This window comes from Scyliorhinus canicula, chromosome 20, assembly GCF_902713615.1.
Source record: "Scyliorhinus canicula chromosome 20, sScyCan1.1, whole genome shotgun sequence".
In the NCBI taxonomy this organism is placed as follows: Eukaryota; Metazoa; Chordata; class Chondrichthyes; order Carcharhiniformes; family Scyliorhinidae; genus Scyliorhinus; species Scyliorhinus canicula.
In genome coordinates this window covers 74,339,311-74,365,097 of record NC_052165.1, presented here as the reverse complement: position 1 = coordinate 74,365,097, position 25,787 = coordinate 74,339,311, and the positions used below count along the sequence as shown (strand labels likewise).

Genomic DNA, 25,787 nt, shown 5'->3' with positions numbered 1-25,787 from the left:
TTTACCCCCCCCCCCAGTACAGAATTCTGGGAGAGGGACCGTGAGGTGCTTTAGCAGTTTGACACGGGGAATGAAGAGGTATTGTGGTTTTGGCAGGCTGTTAAAGTGGGCAAATCTCCACGTACGGATGGCTGCTATTGGAGGGAAGGGAGAAAATTGCAGTGGGTCCTGACCCAAATTCTGAATTCTCTGGCCACTGGAGATTGGAGGACCGCTAATGTGGTCCCACTTTTCAAGAAGGGTGATGGAGATAAACCCCAGAATTACAGACCAGTGAGTCTCATCAGTGGTATTGGAGAAAATTGTGAAGGAGAGAATTAATCTCCACTTGGGAGAGGCAAAGTTTGATCAGAAATGGGCAGCATGTGCAGCAGCAGGGTAGCATGGTGGTTAGCATAAATGCTTCACAGCTCCAGGGTCCCAGGTTCGGTTCCCGGCTGGGTCACTGTCTGTGTGGAGTCTGCACGTCCTCCCCCTGTGTGCGTGGGTTTCCTCCGGGTGCTCCGGTTTCCTCCCACAGTCCAAAGATGTGCGGGTTAGGTGGATTGGCCATGCTAAATTGCCCGTAGTGTCCTAATAAAAGTAAGGTTAAGGGGGGGTTGTTGGGTTATGGGTATAGGGTGGATATGTGGGTTTGAGTAGGGTGATCATGGCTCGACACAACATTGAGGGCCGAAGGGCCTGTTCTGTGCTGTACTGTTCTATGTTCTATGTCAGTGGGAGGTCACGCCTGATGAATTCTATACTTTTTCTTTTTAGGAGGTGATCGGATGTGTAGTAAAGGGTAGTGCAGTTTATATAGGCAAGTCTTTGACTGGTCCCAAATGGGAGATTGAAGGTACAAGGACATGGGTTCCAGGGTAACTTGGCAAGTTGGACCAAAAGTGACTGGGGTTATGTTGGAGCTGAACAAAATATTAGTTAGGCCACAGCTGGAGTACTGTGTTCGGTTCTGGTCATTTTCCTACAAGAAGAGTGTGATTGCACTGGAGAGTGTGCAAAGGGGATTCACCAGGATGTTGCCTTAAATGGAGCATTTGGGCTATTAAGAGGCTGGATAGGCTCGGGTTGTTTTGTTTCGAGGAGAGAAGGCTGAGGGGGGAGATTCTATTTGAGTGCTGTGGATAGGAAGTAGCTATTTCCCCCTTGGTGAAGGCTCAATAACAAGGGGATATATTTTAAGGTGAAGGGCAGGAGGTTTAGAGGGGATTTGAGACCCAGAGGTAGAAGTCTGGAATGCACTGTCTGGGAAGGTAGTAGACAGAGTAGATTCATAAAGGATGTTCCTGATGGTGGGGAGACCAACACTAAGGGTCATAGTTTGAGGATAAGGGGTAAACCTTTTAGGACTGAGGTGGGGAGAAATTTCTTCACCCAGAGCATGGTGAATCTGTGGAATTTGCTACCACCGTAGTTGAGTCCAAAACGTGTAATTTCAAGAAGGAATTAGACTAGATATGGCACATGGCTCTTGGGGCTAAAGGGATATGGGGGAGGGAAGGCAAGATCATGGTATTGAACTTTCTGATCAACCATTATCATAATGAATGGCAGAGCAGGCTTGAAGGGCTGAATGGCCTCCTATTTTCTGTGCTTCTAGAGGTGGAAAACCTCAACCTTTTTTTTTACTTGGATGAGCACTTGAACTGTCATAACAATCAAGGCTATGGACCAAGTGCGGTAAAGTGGGATTAGTGTCAGGGCAGATTTGATGGGCCGAAAGAGCCTTGTGGAAATTTTTTGCAGATGGTGTATATTGCTGCTACTGTGGTGAAACGAATAAATATTTAAGATGGTGGATGTAGTGTCGATGTTGAGCTTTTTGTGTTGCCTGGATGATTGCAGCTCCCAAAGGAGAGTATCCCATCACACACTTGTTAATGGTGGATAGTTGGGCAGTAAATTCCTCATGGAAAATTCCCAGCCTTTTGACGTCTTATCTCCCCAGCCAGTCCAGTTCAGTGCTGAATGACAAGATGTTGATGAGGGCTTCTGTGATGGCAAAGCAGTTGGATTCTCCCTTGTTGACAATGGCCATTGTCTCTTGTTTGTATGGAGTGATTGTTAATTCACTGGGACCCTTGCAGCTTCTAAAGAATTTTTGGTTGCATAGATATTAGACCTCTAGTGGAATTGTACGCAGATGGCGGTCCTGAAGTCAGTGGCCAGTCTTCCTATGCTTGGCTGACTTGCACTGCAACCATTGAGTGGGGTTGGTTATGGCAGTGGGATTCCATTGAGCACAGGTGCCTAACAGGAGGCACCTCTTCACCTGGCAGCCTTGACTCTCGGTCCTGGCACCTACCAGTGTGGTGAAATTCCCAGTAGTAGGAATTGCCAACTTAGGGCTTCTATTGACCCACTTGTTCCTCACCAATGCCCATTTAAAACAAAATCTGGTCATGAGTATAGGCTCGCGGGCTAATTTAGGGGGGTGCCATTTACGGTAGCGAGGGATAGATTCAGGTACTTGGGCATTCAGGTAGCAAGGGAATGGGCGGGGCTCCATAAGTGTAACTTAACAAAACTGGTGGAGGAGGCCAGGGAGGATCTTAAGAAGTGGGATACACTGCACTTAACGTTGGCGGGGAGGGACAACTGGTGAAAATGAATATTTTGCTGAGGTTCTTGTTTATCTTTCAGGCTCTCCCAATCTTTATACCAAGGGCCTTTTTTCGGAAAGTGGACAAAATCATCTCTGACTTTGTATGGGCGGGGAAGGTGCCGAGGGTCGGGAGGACCCTGCTACAGAGGCAGAGGGGGGTTGCCAAACTTGCTTCATTATTATTGGGCGGCGAATGTGGACAAGGTGCGGCGGTGGTGGGAATGAGAAGGGGTAGAGTGGGTTAGAATGGAGGAGGAATCTTGTAAGGGGTCTAGTTTGAGGGCTATGGTGACGGCAGCATTGCCATTGGCTCTGAGTAGGTATTCAGGGAGCCCAGTGGTGCAGTCCACGGTGAAGATATGGAATCAGCTGAGGAGACATTTTATGGTGGAAGGGATGTCGGTACTCATGCAGCTGTATGAGAATCATGGGTTTGAGCCGGGGGGGATGGATAGTGTATACAAGAGGTAGAGGGAAGTGGGGCTGGTCAAGGTGAGGAATTTGTATTTCAAGAAGGGTTTGCCAGTCTGGAAGAGCTAAGGGAGATGGTAGAGCTGCTGAGGGGTCGTGAGTTCAGGTATCTACAGGTTATGGACTTTGCACGAAAGGTCTGGAAGGGGTTCCCTAGATTGCTGGGATACACCCTGGGCAGCAGTGTTCGAGATCTTAGCCAGGATAGTGGAAGGGGGAATGCACCCGGACTCTTTGGTGGCGATATTTGGGGTTTCCGAGAAGCCGGAGCTCGTTGAGAGGAGGAAGGTCGATGTCATGGCCTTGGCCTCTCTGATTGCACGGCGATGAATTTTGCTGGAGTGGCGGTCGGCATCGCCACCAGGGGTAGCAGCATGGTTGGGTGACCTGTATGACTTCCTGCAGTTGGAGAAGATAAAGTATGAGTTAAGGGGCTCAGCAGGGGAGTTTGAGAAAGGGTGGGGGATGTTTGTGACCGTGTTTGAGGCGCTGTTTATGGCTGGGGGCGGGGGATGATGGTGATGGGGGGGGGGGGTGAGAAAGGAGAAATCTGTACAAACTGTATAGTTGTTGTTGGGAAGAATGTTTCTCCGGGTGTTTATTTGCTGTTAGCTACTTTGATACAAGTTTGAATGAAATGTGTTTTTTTTTTAAAGTACAGGCTCGATTTTATGCTTTTAAATACCCATAGGTAAAATCTAGCTTTGTATCCCTGCTGAGTGTGGCTTGTTTAACTGTCATCCCATGCATTGCACTGGGGTATAAATAGTAGTGGTACAAATTCCAGTTCTGACTCCAGCATCACCATTTGAGGTCTCCCTGTGTTCCTGATTCCAATATTAACAGCTTTCTGAATCCAAAAGATACTTTCCCTGTACAGAGTGCCAAATGCTGCTGAGAATGAAGTGGTTATTAAGTATTTGGTTTCCTTCAGGATAGTTTTTTTTGTATTTGCGTTGTGTTAAGTTGTTTTCATTTGCAGTGGCCCTATAGTACTTTTGCATCCATTAATTACTCAGAATGGTGCCGTTCATGTTAGTGATGAGGGGACAGGGATGCAGGAATTCGCCACTTCCATGAGTGTTTTTCTGTAAGTTTGAGAGATTGTCAGAACCAAAACTATCATGCCCAAAGTAGCCAATCTGAAATGCTGCATGGAATCCAGTATAATTTTTTGTTTCCTTTCTACTTTGAACGAATCTGGGCACCTTTTCAGTTCCCAAAGCAATGACCTGGATCGCTCAATGGATCTTAAAACTAGAGTCTTACTAAACCTTTTGCTCCTGTGGAATATTCCTTGGGAGATTAATTTGCCAAAAGCGAAGGGATGTTCATTCCCCTCCTAAGTCGGTCACCATCCTGATTTGGGAGTGTCCCTGGAACTCTCCCTAACTGCACATAGGTACAACTGCAGCAATTCAAGAAGGCAACTAGCTCGCCAGCACCTTCTCGAGGGCAATTGGGGCAGTCAATAAATGTTGGCCTAGCCAGCGATGCTGTCATCCCGTAAATGAATAAAAACAAATTGCTGCCATCTTAGCAGTACAGGAGTCTTTATTTAAAAAAAAAACTGATCCATCAAGGGTGGGCTGTTTTTAAAACCTGACTTGGCATTTAAATTTGATTGCTTGTAGTCCACATGCTCATGCATCCAGCAACTGTGATGACTAATAAGTGTGTACTGTTTGAAAATGTTGCCAGGTTTTTAAGTGTGGATTTGAAACCCATTTTTTGTTGTGACATCATCTGTCTTGTTTGTCAAGTGTTTGATTTTCTTTATCTGTCAATTCCACCAGGTGACTCCTCTGCCTAACAACCAGACTGCCTCAAGCACAGCAATAACTCCAGCATCCCAAGGACGGGTACTCCAGACTCCAGTAAGCAATTCTCCAGTTAGCATGAAGACCACACCCTTTCAGGCTATGCAGACTGTGAGTGGCTGAGACTGGTTTTAACTTGGACAAATTGCTGTCCTTTTTCTTGCTGTCTTTGCATAGGCATACTTTGCATAGGCATTTATTGGAATTATTACCTTGGAGGGAATGGTGGTTTCCATCTCTTGAGCCCTCCTTTAGGTACCTATTTTACAAGTGGAAGTTGCTGGGAGGTGTTGAGGCAATTGTGTATATGTATCCAAAAGAGGACATGCTCTCGTGGTTTCAAGTATTTTTGGACGGGTCATGCCAACTCAGCCAGTTTCCAACTTAACCAGTGTAGGGGATGCATCACTGTGTTGGGTTTTTGTTCATTGTTTCTCTCTCTTGGGGAGAGGTTTTCTAGAACAGCTTGCTAGCCTGATGGTGGTCAACCTCCCTCTTGATTACTGTTGACCTCCATTTGTGAACCCTCAGCAAGGAAGAAGGATGCTGCAGGAGGTGGAGGAAAGTGGGCTTTAAGAAGTTCTTTGGGAGGTATTTAGGGGTAATGAAACCTTGGGAGTGTGCTTAAAAGTGAAGGTTGGTATCCGTCAGTGGCACTCTCTGTGATCTCTGGAGTAGAGCAGTGTTTCCTGGGGGTATTTACTGACATGGTCACATCAGGGAATGTTCCACATTTTGCAAACTTGTGTGGTGGAGTTGATCAGTTTTTTTTAAAAACCCTGCATTTTGAACCCAGCTTTGAATTAACTTCAATAATCTCACATCAATGTAATTTCACATACTGGTTGGCTAGTAGCACCCAATATTGAAGTGTGGTCATTTAAACCCTTTGAGCTTCATGCCCATTCTGTAGGCTTTCTTTTATCCATTTGTTTCCAATTGATGGCCTACCATTTTCTGTACACGAGGTTTGCACCTGCACTTAAGATACCACATTTTTGGATCATCCTGTTTTTTTTCCCTAGTAATTTTGGAAGCTTTTTTTAAAAATAATTTTTATTGAAAAATTTTGAATTTATACAACAACGCACCATAGTAAAATACCAAAAAATAACAATAGTATTAGCAATCATAAACATTTGCCCCACCTCCATGAACAACACAGCATTTTGACAACACAAATTAACACAATGTAAAGTTCCAGAATAGAAACTACAATAAGGAACCCCCCCTCCCCCGGGTTGCTGCTGCTATTGACCAAGATACCTATCTTTGAGCCAGGAAGTCCAGAAAAGGCTGCCATCGTTTATAGAACCCTTGTATTGATCCTCTCGGGGCAAATTTGACCCTTTCCAATTTTATAAATCCCGCCATGTCACTGATCCAGGTCTCCACACTTGGGGGGGGGGGGGGGGGGGGGGGGGGGGGGGGGGGGGGGGGCTCGCATCCTTCTACTGTAGCAGGATCCTTCGTCGGGCTTTTATGGACGCAAAGGCCAGGACCCCGGCCTCTTCGCCTCCTGCACTCCCGGTTCTACCGCAACTCCAAAAATCGCGAGTCCCCACCCTGGTTTGACCCTGGATCCAACCACCCTCGACACCGTCCCCGCCAGCCCCTTCCAGAATTCTTCCAGTGCTGGGCATGCCCAGAACATATGGGCGTGGTTCGCTGGACTCCCCGAACATCTGGTGCACCTGTCCTCACCCCCAAAGAACCTACTCATCCTAGTCCCGGACATGTGGGCCCGGTGCAGCACCTTATATTGGATGAGGGTGAGCCTCTTATATGAAGAGGAAGAGTTGACTCTCTCCAAGGCATCCGCCCAAGTCCCGCCCTCTATCTGCTCCCCAAGTTCCCCCTCCCATTTAGCCTTCAGCTCCTCCACTGACTACTCTTCCACCTTCTGCATTACCTTATAGATGTCAGACACCTTCCCCTCTCCGACCCACACCCCCGAAAGCACTCTGTCCATCGTCCCCCGTGAGGGCAGCAAAGGGAATCCCTCTACCTGTCGCCTAGCAAACTCCTTTACCTGCAAGTATCTGAACATGTTCCCTTGGGGAAGCCCAAATTTATCTTCCAGTTCCCCCAGGCCCGCAAACCTCCCGCCAATAAACAGGTCCCTCAATTTACTGATGAACTGTGATTGCCACCCAGTGGAGCCTCCATCGAGCCCCCTGTTTCCCCCCGATGCCGTCTCCACTGTCCCCAGATTCTTAGGGTCGCCGCCACCACCGGGCTCGTGGTAAACCTCTTAGGGGAGAGCGGCAATGGCACCGTTACCATGGCACCCAGGCTCGTACCTTTACATGACGCCATCGCCATTCTTTTCCACGCCGCCGCTCTCTCCCCCCCACACATCACCCATTAAGTACCATTGACACATTGGCTGCCCAATAGTACCCCAGAAGGTTGGGCAGCGCCAGCCCGCCTCTATCCCTCCCTTGCTCCAGGAACATCCTCTTCACTTTCGGAGTCCAATGTGCCCACACAAAGCTCAAAATACTGCTAGTCACTCTCCTAAAGAAGGCCCTGGGGATAAAGATGGGCAGGCACTGAAAGAGGAACAAGAACCTCGGAATCACCGTCATTTTGACGGACTGTACCCTCCCCGCCAACGACAATGGCAGCATGTCCCACCTCTTGAACTCCTCCTCCATCTGACCTACAAGTCTGGTGAAATTATGTTTGTGAAGAGTCTCCCTGGCCACCTGCATCCCCAGGTACCCAAAGCTCTCCCCTGCCCGCCTAAGCGGGAGCCTACCAATTCCTTCCTCCTGGTCTCCAGGGTGCACCACAAACACCTCACTCTTGCCTAAATTTAATTTATAACCTAAAAAGGTCCCAAACTCAGCTAGCAGCTCCATCACCCCCAACATCCCTCCCACCGGGTCCGCCACATACAGTAACAGGTCATCGGCATACAATGACACCCTATGTTCCTCCCCACCTCACACCAAGCCTCTCCACCTCTCTGAATCCCTCAATGCCATCGCCAGCGGCTCGATTGCCAGTGCAAACAACAAGGGGGACAAGGGGCAACCCTGCCTGGTCCCTCGGTAAAGCCGGAAGTACTCCGACCTCCTCCCATTCGTGGCCACGCACGCCATCGGGGCCTCATATAGCAGCCTTGCCCATCTAATGAACCCTTCACCAAATGCAAACCTCCCCAACACCTCCCATGGGTACCCCCACTCCACTCTATCGAAGGCCTTCTCCGCATCCAGCGCCACCACTATCTCTGCCTCCCCTCAATCGCCGGCATCATGATGACATTCAACAATCTCCGCACATTCGTGTTCGGCTGCCTTCCCTTCACAAAACCTGTCTGGTCCTCGTGCACAACCCCTGGCACACAGTCCTCTATCCTGGTGGCCAGGATTTTTCCCAGCACCTTAGCATCCACGTTGAGGAGAGATATGGGCTTGTATGAACCACACTGCTGGGGGTCCTTGTCCCTCTTTAAAATTAACGAGATCAGCGCCCGCGACATCGTCGGGGGCAAAGTCCCCCCCCCCCCCCCTTCCCATGCTTCATTGAGTGTCCGCACCAGCAAGGGGCCCACTAGGTCCACAAACTTTTTATAAAATTCCACCGGGAACCCATCCGGCCCCGGTGCCTTCCCTGACTGCATCTGCCCGATCCCCTTAACTAGCTCCTCCAGCTCAATCGGCGCACCCAACCCCTCCACCTGCTCCTCCTGCACCTTCGGGAAAGGAAGCCCGTCGAGGAACCTCTCCATTTCCCTCCTCTCCCCCGTTGGCTCCGACCGGTACAGTTCCCCGTAAAAGTCCTTGAAGACCTCATTCACCTCTACCCCCTTCTGCACCACATTCCCACTCTTGTGTCTCACTCCAGCAATTTCCTTAGCCGCATCCCGCTTGCGGAGCTGATGAGCCAGCATCCTACTCGCTTTTTCACCATGTTCGTACACTGCCCCTTGTGCCTTTCTCCACTGTGCCTCCGCCTTTCTAGTGGTCAGCAAATCAAACTTAGCCTGCAGGCTGCGCCTCTCCCACAACAGTCCCTCCTCTGGTGCCTCTGCATACTCCTGTCTACCTCCAGCATCTTTCCCACCAGTCTATCCCTCTCACTCCTCTCGGTGTGCCCGGATGGATATCAGCTCTCCACGAATCGCTGCCTTCAGGGCTTCCCAGACCATCCCCACCTGAACCTTTCCCGTATCATTCACCCCTAGGTACCCCTCAATACTTGCCCGGACCCTCCTACACCCCCCCTCCTCTGCCAACAACCCCACATCCAACTGCCACAACGGGCGCTGGTCCCGCACCTCCCCCATCTCCAACTCTATCCAACGCGGAGTGTGGTCGGAGATTGCAATGGCCGAATACTCTGCCTCCTCCACTCTCTGAATCAGTCCCCTACTCACCACGAAGAAGTCTATCCGAGAGTAGACCCTATGTGCGTGGGAGAAGAAAGAGTACTCGCGTGCCCTCGGCCTCACAAACCTCCATGGATCCACCCCACTCATCTGGTCCATAAACCCTCTCAGTACCTTGGCCGCTGCCGGCCTCCTACCCGTCCTAGAGCTGGACCGATCCAGTGAAGGATCCAACACCGTATTGAAGTCCCCCCCCCATGATCAGACCTTCCGCCTCCAGATCCGGGATCCGTCTCAACATACGCCTCATAAAGCCCGCATCGTCCCAATTTGGGGCATACACACTAGCAAGTACCACCTTCTCTCCTTGTAGCCTGCCCCGAACCATAACATACCTACCCCCCTTATCCGCCACCACCTCCGATGTCTCAAACAACACATTTTTCCCCACCAGAATCGCCACTCCCCGGTTCTTCACATCCAACCCAGAGTAGAAAACCTGCCCCACCCATTCCTTCCTCAGGCGGACCTGGTCTGCCACCTTCAGGTGGGTCTCCTGAAGCATTGCAACATCTGCCTTTAGTCCCTTCAGATGAGCAAGTACCCTTGACCGCTTCACCGGCCCATTCAATCCTCTCGCATTCCAGGTGACCAACTGAATCAGAGGGCACCCCCCCCCCCCCCCCCCCCCTCCCGTCGACTAGCCATAGCCCATCGACTGCCCGCCCCAGGCCAGCACCCCCTGCCTGACCCAGCCCCCACAGCGACAACCCCTCACCTTTGTCCCCACCAGCAGCAACCCGGTATCCCCCCCCCCCCCCCCCCCCCCCCCCCCCCCCCCCCCCCCGGCTAGGAACCCTCCCAGCCGCGAACCGTCCGTGATTTTGGAAGCTTTGTTATTTGATTTCCCTAGTGATTTTGGAAGCTGGTGCCAGCAGAGACTCTTGGACTAGTCTGGTAATTCGCTGGCTGGACAAGAGCCTTGCCCTTGCCAATGACTTGAATATGTCAGCGTCCATATCTTGGGTACTTGCCAAATGCTTTTAAAGTAACCATGACCCGTATTGTAAATGTTCAGTGTTGTTTAACTTCCCTGACGCTAACGTGGTTTGCAAGATTGGTCTACCACAGATAGAAATTCTCCTATTTTGGCAGGTGTGAGAAGCTGATTTTGGCAGTTGAGAACCCAAAGTTGAATCGAAGATTAATCTGAAGAAACGATTCCTGTTAATCGGTGACTTGACGAGTACATTCTTGCACTTGATTTTTTTTCACCGTGTTATTTTTGAATTCATTGCAGTCCATTGGAAGTTCCGTTCCTATTGTTCTATCACAGGATGGCTGGGCCAGCATTTGCTGCCCATCCCTAATTGCCCATGGCAGGTTGAAGTAGTGGCCCAGTCACAATCAACCTCTTGGAGACGTGTGCAAAACACAATAGTGCATAGTGAAATGAATGGAAATGTAACTTTCATTGTTGCCTTGCAGGTGTTCAATGTGAATGCACCGCTGCCTCCAAGAAGTGAGCAGGAAGTGAAATCCGATGCTCCATATTCCCCTGCCTTTAATCAAAGTTTGATCACGGCTAGCACTCAAACTCCACCTCAGCCCGTGTCTCTGCAAAATGCACTGACGCAAGATTCTTTAACAGGTATTAAAATTATACATGTGTTTGGGAAAGATGCTATCTGAAATGTATTTTAACTTCTTCCTTTTTGGGTCTGATGTATAGTCAGTGTAATAATAGCTGGAAATTAATTTTCTTTGACTGAGAAGACTCTAGTTAAATTATTTCTTGTAAGCAAATCTGTAGAACAAAGATTGTGCATATTCCAAGAGATGCCTGGTGATGCTCTAATTTTGAAGTGCAACTGTTTTGTACTTGGATGCTATTTAAATTTAACCTAGGCTTTGTTTTCTAATCAGAAGATACGGCACCTGTTGCCAATGGAACCCCAGTTTTTCTATCCCACAGTCAACAAAATAGTGCTTTGCCAAGACCAAACCAAGCCTACTTTGGAAGCAGAGGTGCTGTAAGGGGAGTTTCACGTGGCAGAGGAATTGCTAATGTGTACCGTGGTTCAAGCAATGGATATAAAGGTGTACAAATAGGTACAGTATTTTATCATTTATTTAAAAATGTGGCACAAAATCTCTGCTCCACGAGAGTTCTCCCCATTACTTTCTTATCTATCTATACAGGCACTGCAGAATCACTCATTTAGCTCATTTCTATTTATTTCACTCTCGGATGCCTCTTCTCCTGTATTGCAAAGGGTTTTTTCCTTTTTGAGTGCCAGATCATGATGATGATATTTATTAGTGCCACAAGTAGGCGTACATTAACACTGCAATGAAGTTACTGTGAAAAGCCCCACGTCGCCACGTTCCGGCGCCTGTTGGAGTACACAGAGGGAGAATTCAGAATGTCCAATTCACCTAACAAATGCGTCTTTCAGGACTTGTGGGAGGAAACTGGAGAACCCGGAGGAAACACACGCAGACACTGGGCGAATGCGGAGAATCTGCACAGACAGTGACCCAAGCAGTGTCCCTGCTGCTGTAATGCAACAGTTAGTGCATTTGGCTGTGACGTGCTTGTCAAATGCTTGCTGTCTTGGCGCACGCTGTCTGCAATAGAATGTGGTGCAAAGGAATTCTGATGTGCTGGTTCGTTTGAATGCAGTACCGGGTGGGATGTATTTCTCCTCTTGGCTAAACCACGTCCAAAATAACTGGAAACACTTGACCACCTGATGCATGACATGACCCATATGGCAAAAAGGAAAGATTGTATCATGTACAGCGTACATAACTTTGGGTGGGGAAACTGTCTCTACCTGGCCCATTGTACAGTTAAGTGCTTGCTCTGGGGTGTGATGGGGGCTAGTGTTGGTTGTATGTAATGCAATACTGGAATACCAATTGCAGTGGGACAAAGTTACAACAGCGAGGATCATTGTTGCTTTCTGTGTTTCTACGTCCTCTGCGGTTTGAGACTTGTCTGACTAAAATCTCTGAACTAATTCTAGCTAATTTCTGGCTATCAAGCTGGGATCGTAGGGCATGTTAGTTGCAGAGCTCTGTGAATGTAACAGTACTTTTAGGGGATGTAGGTCATCAACCTGCTCTTTGTTAAAGCAAGTGTCATCTTGCAACACCCATTACAACTTTGATTTGAACATTGAAATTGTAAATAATATCCTCCTTCCAGTTTCTTTCTTGATTGAAGTTTGTGGGGGGACAAATACATGAAACATTAAGTCTAACTGTGAAGTTTTGATTATCCACATCCATCCTGGCCAGATGGTCAATGAAACTGCTTAAATCGTGTTTCTAACCGTCCAAATGATCCAGAAACAGCCCAGATGTAACGGATCCAGAGCCTGTAAGGAGCAAGTAGAATGAGATGCACCAAGTGTTAGATGTTTGGGGAGAAGAGGACGTTGGGAATTAAGGTTTTAAATTCTCATTTCTGTTTGTGGCAGCTTGTTATATTCCTACGTAACTATGGCTGAAATTCAAAAGTACCTCTGGCTATCACAGAATTGTCACTGCGCAGATGGAGGCCATTTGGCCCATCATATCTACACTAGCTCTCCAAGCAAGCAGCATAGCTTGATGCCATTCCCTGCACCCCTGCTCATCGATGGTTGTGAACAGTGCTACATAAATGCAATTATTTTCAGACTTGAAGAATTAATTGGCCACAGTGGGTGAGGCAAAACTTGGATAAAACTACAGCTGAAGAGTGGGGAGTTTTGAAGACCTGCATATATCCATGAAGGCTCACAAAAGCCACTTGGGTTTCTCAAGAAGTTTAATATTAGCTAAAATGACTTGTGACTATTAACTAAAATTACCTGTAAAAATGCAAAATAGTAGAGATCATGAAACGCAGTGTAAAGAGAAGAGTAATTGGAACTGAAAAGAGGAGGAAACTGTAGAAGTTATCTAGGGTAACACGGAGGCTTTTACAGATGTTGAAAGAATGGCTTAAAGTTGGCGTGAGGCATCCAGGTAGGTGATATGATTTGAAAATCCAGAAGTGGACTTTACTAAATAGTTACTTTCTATCCATCTTCGCTGGCAAATACAATAAGAACTATTATTTTAAAGTGATGGTGAACAATGAGACTAATCTCCAGGACTTGATAGTTACATCACTAGGGTATTGAAAGCAGGAGAAGAAATTGTTGCATTGGTTAAGGGGTCAATGTCACTGCCATTATTTGAGAAGGTAGGAGTGACATTTGGGCATTATATGCTAATGTGAGGAAGCTGTTACAACCTCTTGGGATGGGGTGATCACTTAGACATTCAAATCCTGCTCGCTGTATGAATGACCTTTCTTTTTAGGATCCTGTGAAACCCAAGGGGTATCGAACATAATGAGGGGGCATGAACGTGTGTGGACAGCCAGAAGGCCTTCACTCAGGTTCCTTACAAACTTTCCAAAAATGGATTTGGGAGTGTCCCTATCGGCTTGGAGAATTGGTTGGGATATGGGGATAATGGAGATTACTCAAATTGGCAAAACGTGTACCCCAAGGATCTGTACTATGTCAGCTTTTCATTGTATTGGGTGAAGAATGGAAGCATTAGTGTTATGATCCTATAATAATGTGCCAGGTAAAAAACAATGGTCCCCCATCTTGGCTTTCTGTTGGAACAGCCTCCACTAATAGTTGAATCAACAAGTCCAAGATGAAAAGTGGCTAATGATTTGTACCAAGAATTACTAACAACTAATACTAAATATGAAATGGCATGCCTCTTGGGAGTGTGGTGAATGTATTGCTGTAACAATTCATCATGTGCTTACCTGTATTACACTGTTGCCCTTAGGGGCTCCACCTATGGACCATTGAAGCAGCTGAAGATAGTTGGGCAGAGGCCACTACCCTGTATTACCTATAATGTAGCATGTTGGGGCCTGTGTGGGCTCTGCCCCTGGCTCCACTGCTTGAGGGGAGGTATAAAGAGCAGTCGCCCTGTAGGCGGCTCCCACTAACAGATCAGTTGCAGGCAGGCACTGTTCTAGTTGATTAAAGCCGCAGTTTATTTCTACTCCTGGTTTTGTGTGAATTGATGGTTGCATCAGGGAGTAGTGTGGCACATGTATAGGAGTGTCTATCCATTAACAGGATAGGGTGATGTGACACTCGCCAAAGGTTTCACATCCCAAGCCCAAGGGAAACGGATTGAAGTTATTGCTGGGCAATCATGTCAGCTCCAGGTCATCACTGCAGGAGTTACTCAGGGTAGTGTCCTCTGCCCAACTATCTTCAGCTGCTTCAATTACCTTCCCTCCACTTTGCTGGTGGCTGTGAGGTTATTCACTGGTGGCTGTACTATGTTCAGCAGCATTCAACTCTTCAGCCACCTGAAGCAGTCCAGTGTCCATTTGCAACAAGATTTGGACTTGGGCTGATACATGGGCAAATAACATTTGTGCCAGACAATGCTGGTCTCCAACAGTCAAATCTTGCCAACATTACTGTAGCCCACAAATCAACATCCTGGAGATGACCAATGACCAGACATATAAAATTGTGGCTACAAGAGTGGGTCAGAGATCTGGGAAGAGTAACTCGCCACTCAACTCTCCAAAACCTGCCCACTTATCTACAAGGCACAAGTCAGGAGTGTGATGGAATCCACTTGCCTGGATAAGTGCAGCTCCAATAACACTAAGCTCAACATCATCCAGGACAAAGCAACCCACTCTTTTGGCACCCCCATTAAAACATTCACTCCCTCCATGCACCTTAGCAGTAGTGTGTACCATCTACAGGATGCACTAAGCCTCCAACAGCATCATCCAAACCAGTGACCGTTACAATCTAGCAGAGAAGGTGAATGGGAACACCAGCACCTGCAAGTTAACCTCCCAAGACGTGGAACTATTTCACCATTCCTTCATTTTTTTTTTTTTTTATAAATTTAGATTACCCAATTATTTTTTCCAATTAAGGGGCAATTTAGCGTGGCCAATCCACCTACTCTGCACATTTTTGGGTTGTGGGGGCGAAACCCACGCAGACACGGGGAGAATGTGCAAACTCCACACGGACAGTGACCCAGAGCCGGGATCGAACCTGGGACCTCAACGCCGTGAGGCGGTTGTGCTAACCACTAGGCCACCGTGCTGCCCTCACCATTCCTTCATAGTCACTGGGCCAAAATCCTGGGAGGTCCCTTCCTAACAGCACGGTAGCATTGTGGATAGCACAATCTCTTCACAACTCCAGGGTCCCAGGTTCGATTCTGGCTTGGGTCACTGTCTGTGCGGAGTGTGCACATCCTCCCCGTGTGTGCGTGGGTTTCCTCCAGGTGCTCCGGTTTCCTCCCACAGTCCAAAGATGTGTGGGTTAGGTGGATTGGCCATGATAAATTGGCCTTAGTGTCCAAAATTGCCCTTAGTGTTGGGTGGGGTTACTGGGTTATGGGGATAGGGTGGAGGTAGGGTGCTCTTTCCAGGAGCCGGTGCAGACTTGATGGGCCGAATGGCCTCCTTCTGTACTGTAAATCGGAAATGTTGCGGAACACCGGGTTTAGTGAACTGAAGGAAATCCGTATTAGTAGAGAAATGGTGTTGGGGAAATTAATGGGAATGAAGGCTGATAAATCCCCACGGCCCGATGATAGACATAGAATTTACAGTGCAGAAGGAGGCCATTCGGCCCATTGAGTCTGCACCGGCTCTTGGAAAGAGCACCCTACCCAAGGTCAACACCACCACCCTATCCCCATAACCCAGTAACCCCACCCAACATATTAAGGGCAATTTTGGACACTTAAGGGCAATTCAGCATGGCCAATCCACCTAACCTGCACATCTTTGGACTGTGGGAGGAAACCGGAGCACCCGGAGGAAACCCATGCAGACACGGGGAGGATGTGCAGACTCCGCACAGACAGTGACCCAAGCCGGAATCGAACCTGGGACCCTGGAGTTGTGAAGCAATTGTGCTATCCACAATGCTACCGTGCTGCTCAGGGTACTTGAGAAAGTAGCCCTAGAAATAGAGGATGCATCGGTCCTTCAAGCTCCTACAAATTGGAGGGTAATTTACCCAACTATTTAAGAGATGTAGAGTGAAAATGGAATTATAGACCCGTCAGCCTGGGGTCAGTAGTGAGGCTAATTCTAGAATCAATTATCAACGGTTCTATAGCAGAGCAGTAGGTAGCACAGTGGTTTGCACTGTTGCTTCACAGCGCCAGGGACCCAGGTTCGATCCCAGCTTGGAACACTGTCTGTGCATAGTCTGCACTTTCCCCCAGTGCCTGCTAGGGTTTCCTCTGGGTGCTCTGGTTTCCTCCCACGGTTTCCTCCCACAAGTCCCGAAAGACGTGCTGGTTAGGTGAATTGGAAATTCTGACTCGTCCCTCTATGAAATGAAAATTGCTTATTGTCATAAGTAGGCTTCAAATGAAGTTGCCTTGAAAAGCCCCTAGTTGCCACATTCCGGCACCTGTTCGGGGAGGCTGGTACAGAAATTGAACCGGTCTGCTGTAAAAGCCAGCTAGTTAGCCCTGTGCTAAACCAGCAACAAGCGGTGACTAGGGGATTTTCACAGAAACTTCATTGCTGTGTTAATGTAAGCCTACCTGTGACAATAATAAAGATTTTTTAAAAAGTGGCAGGATTGGGGTCGCCATGGATTGGGAAATCATGTTTGACAAAAACTGGATTTCTTGAGCATGTAACTGTAGAGTTGATGAGGGGGGAGACTGTGGATGTGGTTTGTTCAGACTTTCAGAAGGCTTTCAACAAAGACCATAAAATATAGGAGCAGAATTAGGCAATTCAGCTCATCCAAGTCTGCTCTGCCTTCAGTCATGGCTGATATGTTCTTCATTCCCATTCTCCTGTCTTCTCCCTTCTCCCTATAACCTCGGATCCCTTTATTAATCAAGGACACCAGATGAGCTCTAGTTACTGCTACCTACAGGGCTTCAGACCTAGAGCTCAAAGTTGAAATTGGACAGACTAGTTCTTTCCTAGAATATAAGAAGTGGGGCCATTTAGCCCCTCGAGCCTGCTCCGCCATTCAATACAATCATGGCTGATCTCATCAGGGCCTCATCTCCACCGTCCTGCCTGTTCCCCGTAACCCTTCAACGTATTACGAATTAAACATCTGTAACTCCTCAAATTACTCACCTATGCCAACATCCACTGCACTCTGGGGTAGAGAATTCTAGAGATTCACAACCCTTTGGGAGAAGTAGTTTCTCCTCACCTTGGTTTTAAATTTGCTACCCATTATCCTGACACTCTGACCTTCTTGTTCTAGAATGCCCCACAAGAGGAAGTACCCGCTCCATCTACTTTATCCATACCTTTTCTCATCTTGCATACCTCAATTTGATCTCTCCTCAAACCTCTAAATTCTACAGTATAGGCCCACTGCTCAGTCTCTCAAACCAAACCCCTGGTCTCTGGAATCAATCAAGGGAACCTCCTCTGAATTGCCTCCAATTGCTGAATTAAGGGCACCAAGATTAGGCACAATACTCCAGGTGACATCTCGCAACACTTCCGTACCTTTTTATACTCCATTTCTTTAGCTATAAACGGTAACGTTCCATTTGCTTTCTTTATTACCTACTGCACCTGCATGCTAGTTTTCTGTGACTCGTGCAGAAGGACACCCAGATCTCTCTGCACAGGAGCACCCTGGTCTCCCTCCATTTGGATTTTATCCCCGTTAAACTCCATCTGCCACATTTTGGCCCGCTCACCTAACCTATCCATTTGTCACATTCTTTTCCTCATTGCAACTTACTGCCCCACCTATTTTCATGTCGTATGCAAATTTGGCTGTAGAAAGTCTCAAGTGACTTGGGATTGAGGGTAGTGTATTGAGATGCATAGAAAACTGGTTGGCACACAGGAAACGGTAGGAATAAACGGGTCTTTTTCCAAATGGCAGGTAGTGAGTAGTAGGGTATTGACCTCAGCTATTCACAGTATAAATTAATGATTTATATATGGGTCTTGTCTTCAGATTTGCAGATAACGGAAAGCTGGGTAGGAGGATGAGCTGTGAGGAGGATGCAGTGATCATTCAGTGTGATTTTTGACTTGGACATTTGCCACTGGCTCAAGAGAGCCAGTGGCAAATGAATGGCAGGTGCAGTATAATAAATGGAAGATTATCCACTGGGGTAGCAAAAACAGGAAGGCAGATCACCTGAATGGCCATAAATTAGGAGAGGGCAATAGCAATGAGACCTGGGTGTCCTCGTACACTCCAAGTCGTAAGCATGTAAGTGCAGCAGATGGCAAAAAGGCATAATGTTATGCTGGCCTTCATAGCCAGAGGATTCGAGTAGAGGAGCAGGGATGTCTTGCTGCAATTATGCAGGGCCATGGTGAGGCCATAACCTTGTATATTGTGCAGTTCTGGTCTCCTTTATCTGAGGAAGGACGTTCTTGCTTTAGAAGTAACAAAGGTTTACTGGACTGATTTGTGGGATGGCATGACTGACTTGGGAGGAGAGTTTTGAGTCTGTTAGAATTTTATTTACTGGAGTTCAGAAGTAGACTTGAGGGGGGAATCTCCTCAACCTTTAAAATTCTGACAGGACTAGGCAGGATAGATGCAAGAAGGATGTTCCAGATGGTGAGGGTGTCCAGACCAGGAGTCACTCTGAGGATGTGGGGTAGACTGTTTAGGACCGAGATGAGGCAAGATTTCTTCATCCAGAGAGTGGTGAGCCTGTGGAATTCACAAGAGTTGAGGCCAAAACATTGCTTTCAGAAGCAGTTAGATACAGTAGTCCCCCTTTATAACGCGGGTGTTGGGGTCCAAGACAGCCACCCGCGTTGTATCCGAGCCGCGGATATCCACGATGGGGGTTTTAAATTTATTTAAAAATCTATGCTAGCGCTTCCCATTGAGAGTCTACGGGGGGCGGAGGGAGAGATCAGACCCCCGTAGACTCACAATGGGAAGCGCTAGCATAGATTTTAAAATAAATTTAAAACCCCCATCGTGGATCCAATTTAAAACAGTGTCAATTTCAGCGGCCGGAGAGGGAAGCTGCTCTCTCACTGAAACAATCAGCCAGCCGCTGAAATTGACACTGCCCGCTGCGCTCTCCCTCCAATCCAACTTTTAAGTTTTAATGTTTCTGATTGGAGGGAGAGAGCAGCCGGCAGTGTCAATTTCAGCGGCCGGCTGATTGCTTCAGTGAGAGCAGCTTCCCTCTCCGGATCAAAGTGAGCCGGCCGCTGAAATTGACACAACTGACAGTTGGGGTCCATAAGCCCCCCCGCGGTATATCGCGAACCGCGGTATTGCGGAGCGTGGTATAACGGGGGACTACTGTATAACACTTGAGGCAAAGGGGATCAAAGGATGTAGGGTGAGGGGTGGGGGGGTTTGCAAGGAGAGGTAGGATCAGGCTATTGAGTTGGATGATTAGGCTTGATAATGAATGGCAGAGCAGACTCAAAGGGCCGAATGGCCTCCTCTGCTCCTATGGTCTGTTTCTTCGCTTGTATTGAATTTCCTATGGGCAAGTTGACCAGTTATTGTGGGAGGGTAGTTTGAATGGTTTAAATAATCCCGAAGCCCAGGAGCATTGGATATCTGAGCCGTCCCATTGGCTGCTAGTGAATCAATAACCACCTTTGCTAATAATATTGAGGAAACCTGAAAAATGTTTGTGCTCTACAATGGGAGCCGTTCAGAAAAAAAAAACACTGGTATCTCGATGTTGCTTTTGCACACTTGCATCAAGTCTGTTACATTGTGATTTAATGAAGATATAATGCTAATGAATGTGTGATGTTCCTTCACCCAGGATTTGATGGCTACAGAGGAATTCCCATACCTGGCAATGGAACATATGGACCTTTTCCAAATAGAGAGTACCCAGGGATACCATATACTCAAAGGGTAAGGAAAGCTGTGTGTCATTTTGAAGAATTATAAAAATTTCGTTCATAATTCTTGGCCCTCTTACTCCCTGAGCACATGTTTTTCACACCAGGACAATCTGATGAATTATAAACAATTTGTTTGTTTATAACCTGTAAAAGTGCACTATGCCCTTAGTCGCACACACACAATCACTCTCCAGGAAAGTGAGAGCGCGCCCTAGTGTCAGATTTTGGCGTTGTGCGTAAGTCAACAATCCAATGAAAAGCTTGCTGCTGGTCGTTGAAATTGTCCATGCACTCTGGGATTTAAAAACACAAGCAATCCTTGTTGGTTTCATTTCCTTGCCCCCACCCCCAAATAGAAAAAGCTGAATATTTAAATAGCAAGACTGCAGAATGCTGTGGTACAGAGGGATCATGTACTTGATCACAAATTAGCATCCAGGTTCAGCAAAAAATATTAGTTATCGGCCAAAACCTTTTCCCCCCCTCAATAGAGAGGTCAATAACCAGGAGGCTTAAATTTAAGGTTAATGGGGAAGAGATTTGGAGGGGATTTAAGGAAAAACATTTTTGCCCAGAGGGAATCTGGAACTCGCTGCCTGAAAGGGTGGTACAGATGGGAGCCCTCAACATTTCTAGATGAGCACTTGAAACCCGTAACATACTGTCTAGGGGCCAAGTGCTGGAAAAAGGTATTGGAGTAGCTGATGGCAGGGCATTGGTGAGATCGTACCTAGTGTATGGTGTATAGTTTTGGTCAACTTACTCAGGAGGGATGCACTTGCATTGGAAGTATTTCCAAGAAATTTCACTAGGCTGATTCCCTGGGATGAAGAGTTTTCAGGAATTGAATAGGTTGAGCCTACACTCGTGGTGTTTAGAAGAATGAGAGTAGACCTTATTGAAACATCAGACTGAGGGACCTCGACCAAGTAGATTCTAAGAGGATGCCACCTTTTCATGGGGGTATCTAGATTGAGGTCTTGGATGAAGATAGATGGAGAAATTCATTTTGGGTTGGTCACCTTTGGAATTCTACCACAACATTTGGAGGCTGGGGTCATTGAATATATTCAAAGCTGAGTTAGACTGGCATACAACCGTTTTTTGATTTGGATGACCTTGATCTGTCCCTTCCTTATTCTTGGGATAGGCTCCAGTTTGGTTGGTAGTTTATCCTCCATTTGACAAGCTTGGCTTTATTGTCTCTCATCGGCTTTTAAACTTAGCATGAATTGCAAGATCATGGTGTATCTAGCTCTCCATGGAGTCTGTCTGCCATTTCATGAGATTATGGCTGAATTGTGACCTAACTATACAATCTGCCTTTACCTCCTATCCCTTTAATATCTTTATAGACAACAAATCTACCAATCGCTGATTTTTTTTTTCTTCAAATTAACAATTGATCCATTTAAAGGTCTGGCCTTAATTTTTAGATTCTATTTTGCCTTTAGTAGTAGGGGGAGAAACTGCTCCCATCTGTTCAGTATCTTGAACTTTGATCTAATCACAATTTAACCATCTGAATTTCAGGGAATGCAACCCTACTTTAATTTGAACTGAACCCTTGGGGTTCAGCATCACGTTGGTAAATCTCAATTTCAATATTTCTTTCTCCGGGTGTCAAATTGTTCATCCTGCAACCCAAAATATCATCCTTTTTTTTAATGTATAGCTCCAATGCCATGCCTAAACTGTCTTAAAACCTCCTGCAGCATATATCCCACGTCCTGTATAATTTAGCGGCGTTTGTTTTTATCCTAATGCACAAACTCAATCCCAGTTACCATTTTTAATGAGACTTGGCAACTGCCATGAATCTAATGTTGTTCAGTGTGGAAACGTAGGAGTGACTACAAGTTGGAAGTACAGTAATGAGGTTCTTGACTTGTGGACTTGATATTGAAGTCCTTTTTTACTTTTGGCTAACAACCAATCCTGCCTCTAGTCAAAAATTACTATTTGGGGTTTGCCTTAGCAAGTTGTTGCATCAACATGATTCAACTTGGTATAATATCGCAAGTCAATGGATTCTGTCCATTTATTTTTCTTTTTGGGAGGTAATATATTCATTCCCTCCACTTTTGGTATTTAATGAATTATGCTCCCCCTCCTTCCCAATAACACTTAAAGCAAATGTTATTAATCTGGGACGTTAAAATGTTTTTTCTGTTTTTGATATTTTCTTCACAACTCAAACTGAATTCTTGTGGATGTCTTGGTGATATAGGACTGGCTAATTGAAGACTTGTGACTAACGGTCATTTGTGGTTGTTGCAAAAACTGGTAAATGTAGATAATCCGGTATTCCATGCAAACAAATGAGGTATACAATTGAGGCCAAATATTTGACTTAAATTATGTGGGGGATGGAGGGGAGAAAGACTTGTTTCCAGGAAATGATGCATTCTAAAGATTTTAAGTCTTGAGCAGTATTGCATCTATAATATTTGATGCAGTGTACATCTGCTATGTAGCAGACCTGACCTCTCGTGACCTACTTTCAAGATGGTCTGAAAATGATCCTGACTGCTCTAGTTCTACCCATATGGTGATACGTAACTTCTCCTGTCCAATCCGAACTCTGACCTCGCCCTAGCTGTGTTTTGCATTTTAAAAACTCTCATTGTACCAATTTCTGGGCTTGCTGTCCTTCTCTCCATAGAACCATAGAATCCCTACAGTGCAGAAGGAGGCCATTTGGTCCATCGAGTCTACACTGACCTTCCGAATGAGCACCCTACCTAGGCCCACTCCACCTGCCCTATCCCTGCTGACCTGCACATCTTTGGATCCTAAAAGGGACAATTTTCGTATGGCCCATCCACTTGATCGCATCTGTAGGAAGGAACCCATGCAGACACTAGGAGAACATGCAAACTCCACAGTCTCACTCTCTAGGCTGGATTTGAGCCTGGGTCCCTGGCGGCAAGGCAGCAGTGTTAACTACTGTGCAGCCCCTTTTTTAAAATCTGCTATTTCGACCAAGCTTTGGTCACATACATGTACTCAGTGACCAATTTCTCTACCATTGTTTTACAGCGCCCTGGGCTAATTTAATTACATTCAAGGTATGCTATAAAGGTGATCTGAAGTTGCATTTGATCTGATGGTTTCTGTGCGGATGAATGTAGGATGTGGGCCAGAGATGCATTCTCTGGTTCTTCAAATTAACTATGTAATCTGGCAGTATTTGGATGCCTTGGTCCTCGTGTGATGTGATGTGTTTAATTGGGATGATGTCTGCCCTTTGCAGGAGTCTGGTTACCAGCAGAACTACAAGCGTGGTGTCGGAGTTGGACCTCGTGGGACCATGAGAGGAGGTAATTATCTATGTGTACTTGAGACCGCATAAGGTTTCAGAACCACTTTCTTGATCCACTTATCGATACCAAAACCCTATTAACAATAAATTTTAAACGCTAACCAAAAATTGGTCTAACACTAAATCCCTTCTGAAAAGGACAAAACTGAGTTGTTCACTAGCCTTTACTGGACTCTGCATTCCCTTTCTCTTCACTACCACCCCACTCCGTATCTTTGGCCAAATCCTCATCAGGCAGCTATATTGCGCAATGCAAGTCATCCATGGACATTACTGTATGAGCCACGTTGCGAGGTCGTGCATGAGATGCAAGTGACTTTTTAGAAAGTAAGTTTTTCATTACAAACCCTATTCATTCCTAGAAATCCCATTGCATTTTCTTAATCGTAGATGAGGTCAGTTTGGTTTTGTATCTGATTTGCATGTGCCCACAGTCCTGTTTTACACAGCAGCAATGAAACATGTTGACACCGGCTGAACTGGAGGCATAGCTGCATTTTATCGCTTCTGAAGTTTTGTAATAATTTTCTGGACAGAATTTGAGTTACGGTGCCGAGGACACTGGTTTGATCCCGGCCTCTCATCACTCTGTGTGGAGTTTGCACATGCCCCCTGTGTCTGCATGAGTCTCTCCCCCACAAACTCAAAATGTGCAGGGTAGATGAATTGGCCATGCTAAATTGGCCTTTAATTGGGGGGGAGATTTGGGCTCTTCAAATTTAACACTGATCCTTGTTGACTGACTTCCATTTGCCTGCATCCCATGAAGGATATTTCAACTTGATGGGGAATGGCTTGGAATGTTTGTACAGAGATTGTGATGTCATCTTTCCTTGGCTGTCCCAGGTTTCCTGCTTGGCTGGCAACACGGCTGATCAGTTGAACATCTAGCCCGAATAACTAGTCAGAGTTGTATTTCCACTATTTACAATCTTCATTCTGGAAACTGACATTGGTGTGTCTCCTGTAGTCTTCGCTAATTTGGAAGAATTGTTCTGATTTTGACACTTTTTTTATGTTTGAGATCTTGCAATTGTTCCCACTTGCACTTCAAAATACTGGCCTGTAGATGCCAGCTCTTTCCTTTCAAAACTGTGCATTTAAGTGGCACAGATGCTGTGCAGCTGTTTGCTCTCTTGCTTTTTATTGCAGCTTCCGCCATGATTCCTGCTCCAGGAGTATGTGTCATTAAGATTTTTCTTTCTGCGCCTCATGTTGAAGCAATATTCGTGCAAATAAATACAGGAATAACAAAGACTGCATTTAACCTTCTGGGCTCCTCTTGGATAGTCCAGCTTTTGATTTGGTCACTGGCAATCTGCATACTGACCAGTGTCCAGTTTGCCAATTGTTGCCTTTGTATTGTGCTGTTGCCCTTCCGATTTGAAGCAGTCTTAACGTATTGAGCTCCGATCATTGCTAGTCTACTGGTGCCAATGTTTAAGGATAAATTGTCCAAATTCCTGGAGCTGGTACAATTGTCCTATTGTGACTTGATGGTCGATCCTGCTGCCAGTGCAGATGCCCAATGTTCGACCTTTCTACCCGTGTAGATCCATGTGGTGTAATTCAAGGCCAGTGGGTAATACTTGGGAGGTTACCCCATAGCTGCTGCTGAACTAGCGTACCCCCGAAACGGGGAAAAGACCTCTGGCAACCAAGAGCTGTAATATTGCAGATTTATATTTGGTTTCCACCAAACTACAGGAGGATTCTGACTAATAAAAAAACGTTTATTGCTCTGAAGACTGATGTCCATCCACATATTGCAACTGGGCTGCTGGCTGACTGACTAGTACAGGGGTGGGCAAACTTTTCCGTGCAAGGGCCACATTCAGAAATTCACAATTCACAAAGGGCCGCATAGTATATTAAGTAAAATAATTACTTCACCCGGTTATGATTCTGGGCGCCTCATATAGAACATAGAACAGTACAGCACAGAACAGGCCCTTCGGCCCTCGACGTTGTGCCGAGCAATGATCATCCTACTCAAGTCAACGTATCCACCCTATACCAGTAAGTAACCCAACAGCCCCCCCTCATTAACCTTAAAAAAAAAAAAAAAATTTTAATTTTTAAAAAATTAAAAAAAATTTTTTTTTTTTTTTTTTTTTAATGACTTGGAGGGCCGCAGAAATACCTTTGGCGGGCCGCATGCGGCCCGCGGGCCGTAGTTTGCCCACCCCTGGACTAGTATGATGTATGATTACTCAAAAAAACTTGAACTAATTAGGTTTTCCTAATCTCCTGGTATTTTGAGGTGACAAAGTTTGGACATCTTCATACCTATACGGGTGTGTCCACTGAAGCAA

General features: G+C 46.4%; 1 protein-coding gene across 6 annotated transcripts in view; it reads left to right on the top strand.

The window, feature by feature from the left end:
* The window catches only part of caprin2 (caprin family member 2), a 70,163-nt gene that overhangs the window by 27,773 nt on the left and 16,603 nt on the right, over positions 1 to 25,787 (top strand). For 4 of the 6 annotated variants that reach the window (XM_038781115.1, XM_038781113.1, XM_038781111.1 and 1 more), the window contains exons 15-19: positions 4,873 to 5,007; positions 10,727 to 10,889; positions 11,165 to 11,350; positions 20,063 to 20,157; positions 23,404 to 23,470. In XM_038781115.1, the coding sequence (XP_038637043.1) occupies positions 4,873 to 5,007; positions 10,727 to 10,889; positions 11,165 to 11,350; positions 20,063 to 20,157; positions 23,404 to 23,470 (646 nt within the window). The remainder of the gene's footprint in view (positions 1 to 4,872; positions 5,008 to 10,726; positions 10,890 to 11,164; positions 11,351 to 20,062; positions 20,158 to 23,403; positions 23,471 to 25,787) is intronic. The other 2 variants (XM_038781112.1, XM_038781114.1) reach the window with 2 other exon arrangements.